Genomic DNA, 13,841 nt, shown 5'->3' with positions numbered 1-13,841 from the left:
ATTTATTGTGCCAATATGGATGTTAACTCTTGTGTTAAGAATATATGTGTAAACTAAATGTAGCTTTCTTGTAGAAGAAAATTGTCATAATCAGACAGAGAATTCTAAATTCATATATTTAAATTTCTTTGTCCAAAACCACAAGACAATTCCGTGCAAGTTGTCAGCTTTGGCTGTACAAAACTCTGCAAATATTTTCATTTAGTTTAATGATGCGGTCAAAATTTGATGAATAATTATTGTGCAGAGATTCCAGGATGTGAAAGTTCTGACAAACTGTAAGGCATTCTATGATTTTCTGGAGTTTAGCAGTGTGCAGTGACCCTTACTAACAGCTAATGTACATTGCTTACTTCCCCTATTTAAAATCAGTCATGAAATTGGGTTTCCTCATTTTGTACTCCCATGTTTACAGAAGCCAGTTGAAGCATTCCAGGATAACACAGGAGGGTTTGTTATTATCATTCAATCACAAGAATTGTGATTTATAACTTAAATTGAGAAATAATTGTGTTGCCAGCACATGGTCTGTTTTAAAAATTAGTCGGTTGTACATTTGTGATAGTGTTTTAGGTAACTTGCTCAGTGTGAAACAGCTGAAGTTAATTATCTCTGGCTGAAGCATGTTGCTTGCTCTTCACCTTAAAACGCAATCTGAATGCAGCCTATTTTATATGAAATTCGGATCATGATTTGTGTTTTGTGATTGTGGTTTAGTAATCACAAAGTATACGTGTATTATTAATATCCAAATAAATCCAAAATAGCACTGGAATTACAACCTTCAGAGGCATTGAAACTAAAATGCTTTGGTTTCTGTGTTGTATATCTTCAGTGGTGGTAGGCTGGGTGTGGTCATTTTTCTCTCTTGGAATTAACCAGACATCCATAAAAAGCCCTTCAGATAAATCACTATAATTTGTGCTTGTTTCTGTCTCTCAGTTCAACTCATGCATGTCTATTTTAAACACTTCCTGGCCCAAATAGCATCAAATTCCTGTGAGATTTTATTTTGGCCATTTTCCATACTGTGCCTGGCTCTGAACTTATTCTGGTATGTTAAAATTACTTTGCCAGCAAGTATGGTATCACTTCATTAATGCAATATCAGTGCAGACCGCTCTGTGTACTTGTAGTATTCATCACTAGCAATGTTATTACAGAAAATTCCAGGCTCTTGTATGTCATATCTGTTAGTTTTTTTTACTTTTGACAAAGTAAAAGAATGTTAGAGATCTCTGTACCTTGAATAGTTTTCTGAAACTTCAGATCTGTTTAGGACAAAATTGAAAGTTGGCAAAATCTCCCTTTTCTTGCCGGTCAAACTGTTGCTTCAGCACTTGTCTTTCCACTGACTTTTTTTATTCTCGGTGTTTAATTTTTTAGTCTTCTATTAGATTAACGGTGAACATTTGTATTGAAAATATGGAGTATTTTGTTCCTTCACCATATGTTAGATGTTCCCATAAATTGCTGCCAAAATCATACAATGACAAATGGTCGTTGGAGTGCTTAGCTTTGGGCCTATTAACCCCACTACTAATTTGGAAACATATTGTGTTTACTTATCTATTGATTCTGAATTACAAATTATTTTTGATATGGTATCCTTTTGATATTATTTCATTCTAGATTTACATTTTATAGAACTTTTTAATATTTATCCAATGAAGGTTAAGCTAAATTGGATTGATCCCGTGAACGTTGGCCTGTTAGCCTTTTCTGATTACTAATTGAATTTTGCTTATTGGAACATTTCCAATAGGATGCTTTATTGAAACAGGTATAAAGTGTCTGTATAGTGTTACTGATGAATTGTAATTGATTTGTACAGAGGACTTTAATGGGAATTGAAGTTCATTTGTATGGGCAGCAATATGCCTGTAGTTATATTACTAACTGTGCCTCCTATCTTCAAGGCACTTGGCCAGGTAAACTTATTTAATTTAGTATCCTTTTTCCATGGTGCATCCCCAGGTTTAAATAATCTTGCGTAACTGTCTGTCTTGTTATGATCCTAAGTGAAAATTACAGAGTGACAGGACAAATTTGGTTTGTCATGTTCTCTATAGCAATTGTAGTTGGAATCTAAAATTGGGAAAATACTCTCAACTAGTTTTAAAAACTATAAACACTATTTTACGTTAGATTAGAGGTGGAAGGAATTTATTGCTTTAATGTCACCACTAGTATACTAAAGAACATTTGGGCAGTGGAAATAATTGCCTTTTCTGATTTATTTATCAAGTTTTTCCTTCCAATAACTTTTCAAGGGCACGTAGGATATATTCAGCAGTTGGTTGTGTACACCAGGTGACCATGCCTGAGTCCCAGTCTGTGCTTTGGGATGACAATTGCCTTACTGCATTTGAGTTAGAAAGTGAAATTGAATCATGGGTCTAACTACCAGTAACTCTCTTGTGTATCCTCATGCAACAACACCCTAATCACAAAGTGCTTATGCTTGCATCTTTGGCCATGAAGTTAGAGTGGGCAGTGAATCTCTTCACAGTCAAATAACTTGCTGAAATTCAGCAGCTGGGCTTGTGCACCAGCATTTGCTGGATGGCCATCAGAAACATTCTCGGAATAATATTTACTTGTTAGGCTCAGTTGCTTTGAAATTTCTGAAACTTTCATGGTAGCTAACTAGATTAACTACTCACAAATTTATGCAACAGCAGCTGCTGTATAAATGTTTCCAATATGCTTCAAAATTTCTCCTTTGATTTTTATCAGATCAGATCAAATTACTAACAGATGCAGATGATTAATCAGTGGCTCTGTTGTGCATTTTGTTTATAAACAAGGTAGTACGTCAGTGATCTTTAATAATGATTTCAAATTAATTTTCAGGTGGTGATCCTCTGGGACAATTTGCCATTGAGCACATTCAGAATGAATGGAAAGTTTATGTCAGGAAGCCTTTGGATAGAGAGAAGAAGGATCATTATCTTTTAAACATTACAGCTACTGATGGGACTTTAGTAGCCAAAGCAGTTGTTGAAGTTAAAGTCCTTGATGCAAATGATAACAGTCCAATTTGCGAAAAGGTAAGTGTTCACCTTTATTGGTGTCAGTTATTTCATAATTATGTAATGTTTGCATAAAATTCCTTTCTCCATTATTATAACCGAACACCAAAAAGAACAGAGACAAATATTGATGCAAGCATATTTAAGTCTTTGCGGAATAATTCTTACTTATTGAAGGTTTAAGCAGCATTGCACTTAAGCATGTGTTCCTTTCCCCTCTTGCACTTATCTATATTTCCCTTGACTGTGTCAGTGCTAGTGACTCGTATTTTATGCAACCACATTCAAACACGGGGTTAAAAAAAAGCTTCTCCTCAAATTTTCTCTGAATGAGTACCAGTTAAGTTTTATTTTAAACAGTGTATTCCTTGAAATCTTACAATCTTAATAGGGTTTAGCTTTTGTTATTTTGTAGATTTTAGTTTTTCAAGAAATAGAAATGAAGGAAAGTTCAGGATTTTAAGCCTGAGAGGAAATATCAAATCTGGTTCAGGGACAAACATCAGATGTATAAAGCAGATGATGTTGCTCAGCTGAGAGTAATTCTGTAAACAAGATGTTGGATAGGATTCATAGAGAGTTAATAGCATACGTGACAAAAACAACCATTTTGTTTTCTTACACCTGTATGTAGCCTTGTAACAGTAAGTTAAACCACGGCACTTTTTTAAGCATCTGGCTCATTGTTGCATATTGACAGTTACACAATTCTTCACTTTTGTTTCTGTGCAGTTTGAGTCATAGCTCCTAACTACTGTTGTTCTTCCGGTTAAAAGTTACATTCTAATATTCTTCTCCCAGTTTGCATTAAACTTTTTATTTGTCTTCATTGACTTTCTGATCACAGTCCCAGTGCCTACCATTTTTATTCTGAATTGATGTTAACCAAGAAAAAATATTGATGTTAGGCAAGCATATTTTGTTTTAACTTGTAAAAGTGCATTTTAGTCTATTTAGTACCAGGTAATAATCTATTTCTGAGCCAAAAGGAGAAATAAGATTCAGGGCTATGTGATATTACAATGATAACTTGCTGTTAGAGCTCCAAGTTTGCATTGCAAATTGTTGTGTTTGTTGCATGCTGAAGGTGCACTGGGCACTATGCTGGTTCAGATGACTTCTAGTTATTCAAGGCTGACCAAATTGTTAAATATGCAACCTACAGTCCTGTGCCAATTGAAATGCTAAGCCAACTACCAGAGATACCTTTTTAAAAAAAAGGTGTACAAATTTCCAGTTTTGAGTTTTGGAGAGGCAGAGGAAGAGGAGGAGTGGTCCACAAAACAGTTCTCATCTGCTACTATCTTGAGGCACGGAACTGAGAACCTCCTGCCCCCACGCCCAGACTCCACTCTGCCCACCCCATCTGGTGTGATGCACTACAGTGGCCCCGTGAGATCACTGGTGATATTTAAATCAAGCTCAAAACTAAATTTGGATATTTCTGGTGGTGTAGTGTCCTCTGCTGGGCATTTTGGAAATGTTGGGGTTCGAGGGTGGTGTCTGTAATGATTGCTGCAGCAAGCTTCCGATGTTTATGCAATAGGCTTAATAGCCAGGGCACATTCCCAACTGCCTTCACTAGGATTCCCACACAAATAGGGTAGACCTGAATTGGCTGGCACCCTTCTGCCAGTGATTTCCCAATTACATTCCAGCATTGGATTCCTCATGGTATCTAACAGTATTGTGTGAATTTAAGGTAATTCCACAGTACTAAGCTGGAAGTCTGTTTACAGACCCTTTGAGTCAAGCTCAAAGAACAGCCATGAGGATCAGAGGTAACTGTTGTTCTGAACCCCCAGTGTAATGACATTATGTTGTACAGGGTCTTGGCATTGAGGATTGGGCCAGTATTTGGCATATTAGTGTATACTTGTGTGTCAGTCAGCAATAGCCACAGGCAGCTAGCTGCTCACAGCAGCTTCAGGCAGTGTTACAGCAAGACTAATGCTCTTAAATTCACTTTACACTGATGTATTGAGATTCCCTTTGGCTCAAAGAAAAAAATCATGCTATGCTCTATTATTATACTATTGTTCTGATCATTAATCAATCTTATGCTTCAAGGGGACATTATTACATGTCTCAGAAGTAATTAAAAAAAGCTTCATGCTAGAAAATAAGCCCTATCACTGTTTAATCTTTATCATCAACTTGAATTGTCTTCCTTAGTTCTTATTTCTTTAGCTTCTCCTTAAGGGTGTAAATTAATTGTTAAAATAACTTCTGATCTGCCCAAAGGATTTAACTTGGGCCCTTCCAATTTCTAACCAGCTGGCTGGTCCTTGACAAAATTTAATGAAATCATTTATTGGTTTCCATAGGTTCATTGACATCCACTCTGCCTCACCTTCCTTGACTCCCACATTATTTCTGCATTGTCAGATTATTTGTCCCACATTTAGTGCTGGTTTAGTAGAAATTTCCTCCAACTATTCTGAGCCTATGACTTTGCAGAACCAGAAATGAGCTCTTGTCCCTTAGCTACCACTTCTTCCCCTGGACACTGTCTGAGACCAAAGTAAAGCGTTCATAATCTTGGCATCAGCTTGGACTCCACAGTGGCCTTCAGAATTGCATCAAACATCTGTACCGTCACCAAGAGCACCTATTTCTACTTTCGTAATATTGCCTGACTCAGCTACTGTCTCACCTCATATTGACTCCATTGTTACCTCTAGATTTAATTATACTAAAGCCTACCTTCTTTTACTCCTTCCCCATCCTGTAAACTGGAGTCACAATTTTGTAGTAGCTCAAATCCCCAAACCCATGCCACCTATTTCACCTACTTGTTAGCTTGCTTGCATTTACTCCAGACTCCCAGTTTAGCATATCTCAGTGGCCTTGCACCTCCCTACTGGTGTAATCTTCACCATCCCTACAACCTTCCAGATTGGATGCATTCCTCCAAATCTGGTCTCCTATGTACCCTCAATTTTAATTCTTCCACCAAGGCTTTAATCTCTGAAATTCCTTCCCAGTACCTTTTCCTTTAAGATACTTCAAAAATGCAATGATAAGCTTTCAGTCATCTGCCCGTAAGGTGTCAAATATTGTTCAATTTTTTGAGAAGACTTACTTTGTTAAATGCACAATTTATGCAGTTTCCAGTGCCTTGCAGATGTTCTCATTAGTTTCTTAAGACACCTCAATTTTATATCTCCGTACAAAAATATACCATGTCACTTGCAAAGTAGTTGCTTTCTTCATTATCAGCAATTCTCACTGAGGACCTTCTTGATCATCAAAGTAAATGAGGTCAGTTATAATCTGAAGGATTGTCTAATCATCCTCTAGACTGTAATCTGATCTCATTTAAATTCATTGTGTGTTTTCGAGGGTAGATTCCCAAAATTGTACACCATGTTCCAGAAATGATACATACTAGGTCAGAATTATTACACTTCAATTTATGACCAAACAATTTTGTGAGATACAGTCCTTAGCCTTGTTGAAGTCAGACTCTTATTTCATCAAAAGGTCAACAAGCAACATAAATTCACACGTGTTTGCAGTTTTCTGTTCCATCTATATTATGACTTTATACTGATCCGTATTAAAAAACCTGTCTGTTCCCTAGCATATATGCTTGAAGTACGTGACCATAATTTTATGGAGCTCACTATGTAAAGTTTTCATGGAATTTGGATTATACAGTAATGTCAAATTATGTTAATTAATGGATACATATATGCTAATTTTATACCTGCATCAACTTCCAGATATTCCACAACAAATTGTTGTGCTCAGATTCGAATTGAAATGCCTGAACCACTAAATAAAAATCTAATAAGTAATTTACCTTCTCAGCAACAGCGTAGCATGGTATCATTACTGCCGGGGGTCCAAATATGACTGGTCAAGTTTTTTCGTAACCAGCTTACACTATAAATTCCCACAATTTAATTAAAGTATATACATTATCACAAAGTCAATAACTTCAAAATAAAGACTGAATTAACGTGCATGTCCAATTGTTCCCCACTCTTCAGTCCTAATTGTCCCAATTCTTAGGCAAACACAACTTTTCATGTGCAATGTCATGGAACACTAACATGGTTTAAAAATATAGAGTAACTTGTTTTAAAAAATATCAAATGTCACAATAAGATCTTTAGTGACATCGCCATGGTACCAGTGGCAGTTATACTCTAAAGGTGAAGGTTTGGTGAAATAAATAGATGAATAAAGGTTAACTGGGGAAAATAAAAAAATAAAGAAAAATAATATATTTTAGTAGGCTTTTAAAATATTCACTGTCAATCATGATCTATAAAAATCATGATATTTAGAGGGATTTGTTTAAATCTGTTATTACGAGGTTTTTTGACAGGTGTGGCACAGGGATGAAAAACCACTAAGAAGATATAAAATGTACCTTATTTTCTTTTTAGACATTATACACCGAGACCATTGCGGAGGATGTTCCTTCTGCCAAACTAATCCTGGTGGTTTTGGCTGAAGATGCAGATATCCGTTCAAATGGAGAAATCACTTACACACTCCATGGAACTGGGGCAGAGAAATTTAGATTAGATTCTGTCACTGGTGAGAAAATGTGTACGGTTCAGTTACAGAAAGAAAGGATGCTTTTGCTTATTTTGCATGCTTGACATTCCAGGAGGATACACTACGAACTATCCTTTTTCCACAGTCGTATTGACTTTTATTGCTGGAAATCTTGGTATCCAGAAAATTAATTGTTAATTTATGGAGTGGAAAATATGGGCTTAGATTAAGAAATATATACAGTACTTTTATTAAATCATGTGGCTTCGTCAGCTAGCTGGAGATTACACAACTAAACAATTTTTTTAGTTGTAAAATAGTTAAGAGGCCAAATAAATGTCAAATATTAATATTTATAAGCAAAACTTTTTCATCAAATAGCTACTTCTGTAAATAACTTGTATTTTACTTAAATATTAGGTGAATTGAAAACATTAGCTCCACTTGACCGCGAGCAGCAAGCAGTTTATAATCTGTTGGTCAAAGCTATTGATGGAGGAGGCCGTTTCTGCCAGGCTGATATTGTTATTACGCTGGAGGATGTGAATGATAATGCACCAGTGTTTTCATCTGATCCATACACTGTATCCGTCTTTGAAAACACAGCCAATAAAACATTGCTGACAAGAGTTCAAGCCGCTGATCCAGATGCAGGTATGATCCCGTCCAGTGGTATTAAATTACCAGTCTTGTTATAGCATAGTCCCTCAGAGACTAAGAAAATTTATACATTGTTACCAGATATACTTTACACTGAATGTTTTATCTAAAAATCTGTGGGGAAAAAGAACTTCCCAATAACATAAATACAATAACAGAATTCCTATCTTCAGCTTTTGTGTCTGTGCCTGGATCATGGGTAGTGAATATTCTGGAACTAGGTTAATCTGATAGAATACAAACTGATTGTCAGCAATCGGTATGTTATTGATGAATAGGTATTATATTGACTCCTGCTGTAATGATTAATGGCATTGTATAGGGGTAGAAATTAGCCAGATTATATTAATATTGTGTTTGTGCTTGTGAATAATGCATACATTAAGCGATTTTTCACATTACAGGAGTGCTAAAGGAATATACCCTTTATTTTAAAATTTTGCAATGCAGAGGAAGCAAGCCATTGCTTGATATGACCTTGCCATGGTTCACTTGGTTAGATATGATCTTGAACTTTTCATTCAGTTTTAGACACCACACCTCAGGAAGGCAAGCATGGTCTTGGATGGGAGCAACACATACGGTACCAGGTCAAAAAAATCAGTCTTTGAGGATAGTCTCCATAAACTTGACTTGTGTTTCCTTGAGTTTAGAGGGCCAAGGAGATATTTTTGATGTATTCAAAGTTGTATAAGAGAATTTGAAAGAGCAGATACCAGGAAATTATTTCCTCTGGAGATTTTCAGAACACAAAATCACAATCTTAAAATCAAGCAAAACAAGAGTGAAATCAATAAATATATTCGTAATAAGGTAGTAGATTTATGAACTTTCCCAAATTTTATTAGGTTAGGCTATCAGAATATGGTTCAAAGGCATTTATCGATCTGCCGTCGTATCACTGAATGGTGGAACAATTTTGAAGATCTGAATAGAGTACTGTTCTAAAGTTATTGAGTTACTTCAAAGTGACTACAGATGGCAACATTTCTGTACGTGATCATTTGTTATACGACTGCTTGGAAAAGGGAACACTGCCATTGTCCTAGTTAAGTACATAATACTCCAAGCAAGCAAATAGGACTTGGAAAAACCTTACTCTTCCACTTCATTTTAGCTGTATCTTTAATAGAATTATAGTGAATGGAATGGATATGAAGGTAGAGTACAAGCATGAATAATGAGTTCTTGTCAATGCAGGAGTCTGTCACTGAAAGACCATCAAAATGTATTGGAGTCAGAAGCTTAGGAGTTGAGTCAGGCAAATTCGGCAGGTGAAAGCCCACTATGAATGCCAGTTGTTAGCCAGTTGTGCTGATTGTAATTTTTGATGATGTACATTATCAACTGTATTTTACATGATACAATTCTGTGCATGAAACAGTCAGACTGAGTGCCGAAGGAACAATGAACGCCAATAATATTTGCCTGAATCCAGAATAAATTGTTAATCATGTGGTTTCAGCACTGATTTTATCCACATTGTTAACTTCCTAGTCCTTTTAGTAAATGTGAAATGATTTCAGCAGTAGCTATTCTATAAATGTGCAAATTAAACAATTCAAAATAAATTTTGATATTAATTGTTGAATAATACATCAAAGTCCCTCAACATATCTTTAAATAATGTATCTTGGTAGTATAACCAACATAAGTCTTTTATATTTACAATTTATTAATAATGAAAGAAAGCTTTAGGGTCACCATCCAAGATGTATCAATTTTGGAGTATCTTTACCAATATTTTTTTTAAATATCAGTTTATTAAAAATGCATTAAAATAATTTTCTTTTAACTTTAGACATAAAGTGAGATCATATCTTGCTTTGTCTCTCTCTCTCTCTCTGTGTATGTGTGTGTGTATATATATATATATATATATATATATATATATATACACACACATACATATATATAATATAGCAATTTATAACTGGTTCACTAGGATTTGATGTATATTCTTCAAAATAATGTTAAGCTCTCGCCACAATCATAAAGGTTGAAATTTGCATACCAGTCAATGCAATTATCTACATTAAGATTATGTTGTAAAGTGTTACAGACTCTAAAAAGAAACAAAATTGAAAAAGAAACTCTGTAAGAAACATCATCATACATTAAGTGTCACTGATCCTGATTTACCAAATCCTTATTCACCTGTATCATGTTTAAGCTATCTGTTGTGTTCTCAAATATGTGTGCACTTTTTTTGTTTTGAAAAATAAGATACTCTGTTCATTAAGAATGAAATAAAGTTTTAGAGACTCACAACGTCTTAAAAATGTTGGGGTATTTTCTCAAAATGTACAGATGAAGGATTCTTTTTTTTTACTGACTTCATTGTATTTCCAGTAATTTGATTGTTTGCTAAAACTGAATGAGTTTTCCTGGATTTCTACATTTAGGGGTAGATGGATGCTAAGTATAGTGCACAGTCAGCATATTTTATCTGTTATATGTGTATGTATAACATTATAAGAGTATATAAAAATCAAGTAGTACATTGTAAATTTTAAAATATTAATAGTCAAGCCTTTAAGCCTATGCAAGTTGGTCATTTCTGTTTGTTAAACTTATGAATTTTATTTTCACTGAGAGAATAAAATTATGTACTGGAAACATAGTTCTTTTTTTAAACAGACTATTTATTGGGGTGATGATATTGATAAAACCCTTTTTCTAAATTTTAAAACAGGCTTGAATCGTAAGGTGCTTTATTCACTTACGGATTCAGCAAACGATCACTTCTCCATTGATGAGTTGTCTGGAATTATTAGTCTGGAGAAACCATTAGATCGAGAACTCCAAGCTTCATACAGTCTTACTGTGAAGGCCACTGATCAGGGAGCTCTGAAGAAGCTGTCATCCGTATGTACTGTACTGGTTTCTGTGTTGGACATCAATGACAACCCACCTGTGTTTGAGCATAGGGAGTACCTAGCAACACTTCCCGAGAATATTCCTTTGGGAACTGAGGTGCTTCAGGTATTTGCAGCCAGCAGGGACGTGGAGGCCAATGCGGAGATTACCTATTCCATCATTAGTGGCAATGAACATGGGAAATTCAGCATTGATCCAAGCACAGGTATATTTTTACCTATATGATAATTGTGGATAAATTGAAAATAATTTGCTTAGCAATAATACATTGAATATTTCACAACATTCACCAAGTTAATTTCTGTAAGGTTATTACAATGTATTTTTTCTTTTCTGTTAATTTGCCATTTGATTTCTATTAGGTGCCATTTTTGTGCTCTCAAGTCTGGACTTTGAGACATCTCATGAATATTATTTGACAGTTGAAGTCACGGATGGTGGAACACCTTCACTTAATGATGTGGCAACAGTGAATATTAATGTGACAGACATCAATGACAACACTCCTAAATTTAGTCACGATGTATACATGGCAGTGATAAGTGAAGATGCTCCTCTGGGACAGCTGGTTGTTACAGTATGTTCAAACACTTTTCAGATATTCCTTCTCCATTTAAACATTGAAGATACTTTAACAGCTTAGAGAAAAGACATTAACAAGAACTCAAAAATAGGAGATTTTTTTAAAAGATGTGATTTGGCACAAACTAAAGTACATATTACAATTGATTCCATATTACATATTATAATTACATATGTACAATTGATACATATTACAATTGATTACTTAATTTTGAAAAATATCAGTACTGCATTACTTATTCTAAATATTTCCCACTCTGATTAGCAGGAATTTGTTTCAATGTCTCGTATTTATCACTATTCCTTTATGTTCTTTGATGCTACCTCCTCAGTATAAACAGTAATAATAAAGTATTTAGAAGAACAAAAAAGAATAGGTGTAACAGAAAGGATACAGAAAAGAGTAACCAGAGTGATTTACAGAGAGCGACTCAAATGAAATAAGTTTTATTTTCTGGGGAGGGGACTGAGGGAAACGTGTTGCAAAATGAGGTGAACTATAACAAACGTGATCGGGGGTGGGGGCAAGCAGTAATTCATAAATATTGAGCAAGACACAATTTTAAACAATGAAGCTCTTTTGATCCAATAGTAGCTATGTGAAACAGGCTTTAAGAAATGGTGCTTTTACTGTCATTGGGCACCTTTCAAGTTGCATTGATAATGATAGAGAAACAAATTGAGGCTAGAAAAATACCTAATGGTATATCCTTTTCAATTATCTGCCAAACAAAATTTTGTATCAAGTAGTGGAACAGGTGGCAGAGGAGGATAATTCATTATAACTTAATTAATCATGAATTGTGGGTAGAGCAGGACTAATTGTCTAACTGTTCCTGATAGATAATTTTATATTCCAATAAACATAAGCTTCAATTAAATGATGCAAATGTTTTCTGTCTAAGTAGGATGCACTTTGAATTATTTAATTTTTCTATTTTTGACACTAATGAATGAAGGGACTGTAATTATTGGCTGTTGCTTTTGTAAAATTTAGAATTTCCAGCACAGGGTCCCACAAAATGTATGTCAAATTCCCTAGTGATTTCCACGTCCTGGTACAATAGTTGCCACAATTATGTCAGTAAATGTGACCCATGATTTTTGACAGGGTCAAGATAAGTGTGTAAAGCAAATTGATATTTTACTGTTGCTCTGATCCAGTCCTGGGAGCAGATTGAGGAAAAAAAGCCATTCAGAGCAGAGTAGGAAGATAGATACGAGGATGTGTGAGCTTTTGGATGTTAATTATTTCTTTCTTTCTTTTTTAATTAATAAAGTTGATGCTTTGTCTTGTACTGTTACGAACCAGCAACAAGAGAAACACTCTGTGTCTTGTATAAGTGTTTAAGACTACTTTATTAATAACTACTTATGATAATAAGAAAAATAAAAGTAAAAATGTTAGAATGTTGGAAGTAAAAATGTTAAATCTTAAACATTTTCCCCAAAAACTAAACTCGTAGTGTGTGTGTGTGGCAAATTCCCAAACTCCAAGTCCAGGAATGGTTCTTAAAGTTTCAGTTCAACAAGCCATAAGGTGAAACGTGGTCAAAGGCTTCTTCAACAACCACCGTTAACTGGAGAGAAAATAGAGAGTAATTACGAAATCCAACTGTTCCACGATGGAACCCAAACGCCACCTCAGTGTTTACTCAGCAGTGACCACTCCACCGCTTCTTCCTCACCCCTAAAGGCTCTCGAATTGTGGCCGTCCACACAAATACCTGTTTCCTTCTACAGGTCAACAACAAAGTGAACTCCACTGCTTTGTTCCGAAGTATCTGCCACCCCAAAAAGCATCCGAGACGTGGCCGTCCACACAAATACCTGTTTCCCTCTACAGGTTAACGACAAAGTGGACTCCACCGGATTACTCCAAAAATCCATACGTGGATTGTAGTAACAGGCACAGTATTTGTTTCTCATCCGTTGATAGAGAAACTAGCAGGCTGGTCTCTCTCTCTCTCTCCCCCGACTGACTGCCTCAAAAACGTCATTACGTTCTTTATCTTCTGTTGTCATAACACACACCACTATGCTCTATCTTAAAGGGACATTCACCAATAGTAACCCAGTTTGTAACAGTACAATGAAACAATTATATTGCTGAAAAACATTTGTGTTAGCCATTTTTATTATTAACTATTAATGACATTACTGTTAAAT

The 13,841-nt window shown here is 35.2% G+C and overlaps 1 protein-coding gene across 7 annotated transcripts in view; it reads left to right on the top strand.

Annotated features, from left to right (window-relative positions):
* fat1a (FAT atypical cadherin 1a) overlaps nucleotides 1–13,841 on the top strand; it is a 158,473-nt gene that overhangs the window by 114,434 nt on the left and 30,198 nt on the right. For all 7 annotated transcript variants that reach the window (XM_052035519.1, XM_052035490.1, XM_052035499.1 and 4 more), the window contains 5 exons: nucleotides 2,857–3,053; nucleotides 7,436–7,589; nucleotides 7,971–8,204; nucleotides 10,906–11,295; nucleotides 11,453–11,667. In XM_052035519.1, coding sequence (XP_051891479.1) covers nucleotides 2,857–3,053; nucleotides 7,436–7,589; nucleotides 7,971–8,204; nucleotides 10,906–11,295; nucleotides 11,453–11,667 — 1,190 coding nt within the window. The remainder of the gene's footprint in view (nucleotides 1–2,856; nucleotides 3,054–7,435; nucleotides 7,590–7,970; nucleotides 8,205–10,905; nucleotides 11,296–11,452; nucleotides 11,668–13,841) is intronic.

Source organism: Pristis pectinata, chromosome 2 (genome assembly GCF_009764475.1).
Source record: "Pristis pectinata isolate sPriPec2 chromosome 2, sPriPec2.1.pri, whole genome shotgun sequence".
Lineage (NCBI taxonomy): Eukaryota > Metazoa > Chordata > Chondrichthyes > Rhinopristiformes > Pristidae > Pristis > Pristis pectinata.
The sequence above is the reverse complement of the archived record's forward strand: the minus strand, read 5'-3'. Positions and strand labels throughout refer to the sequence as shown.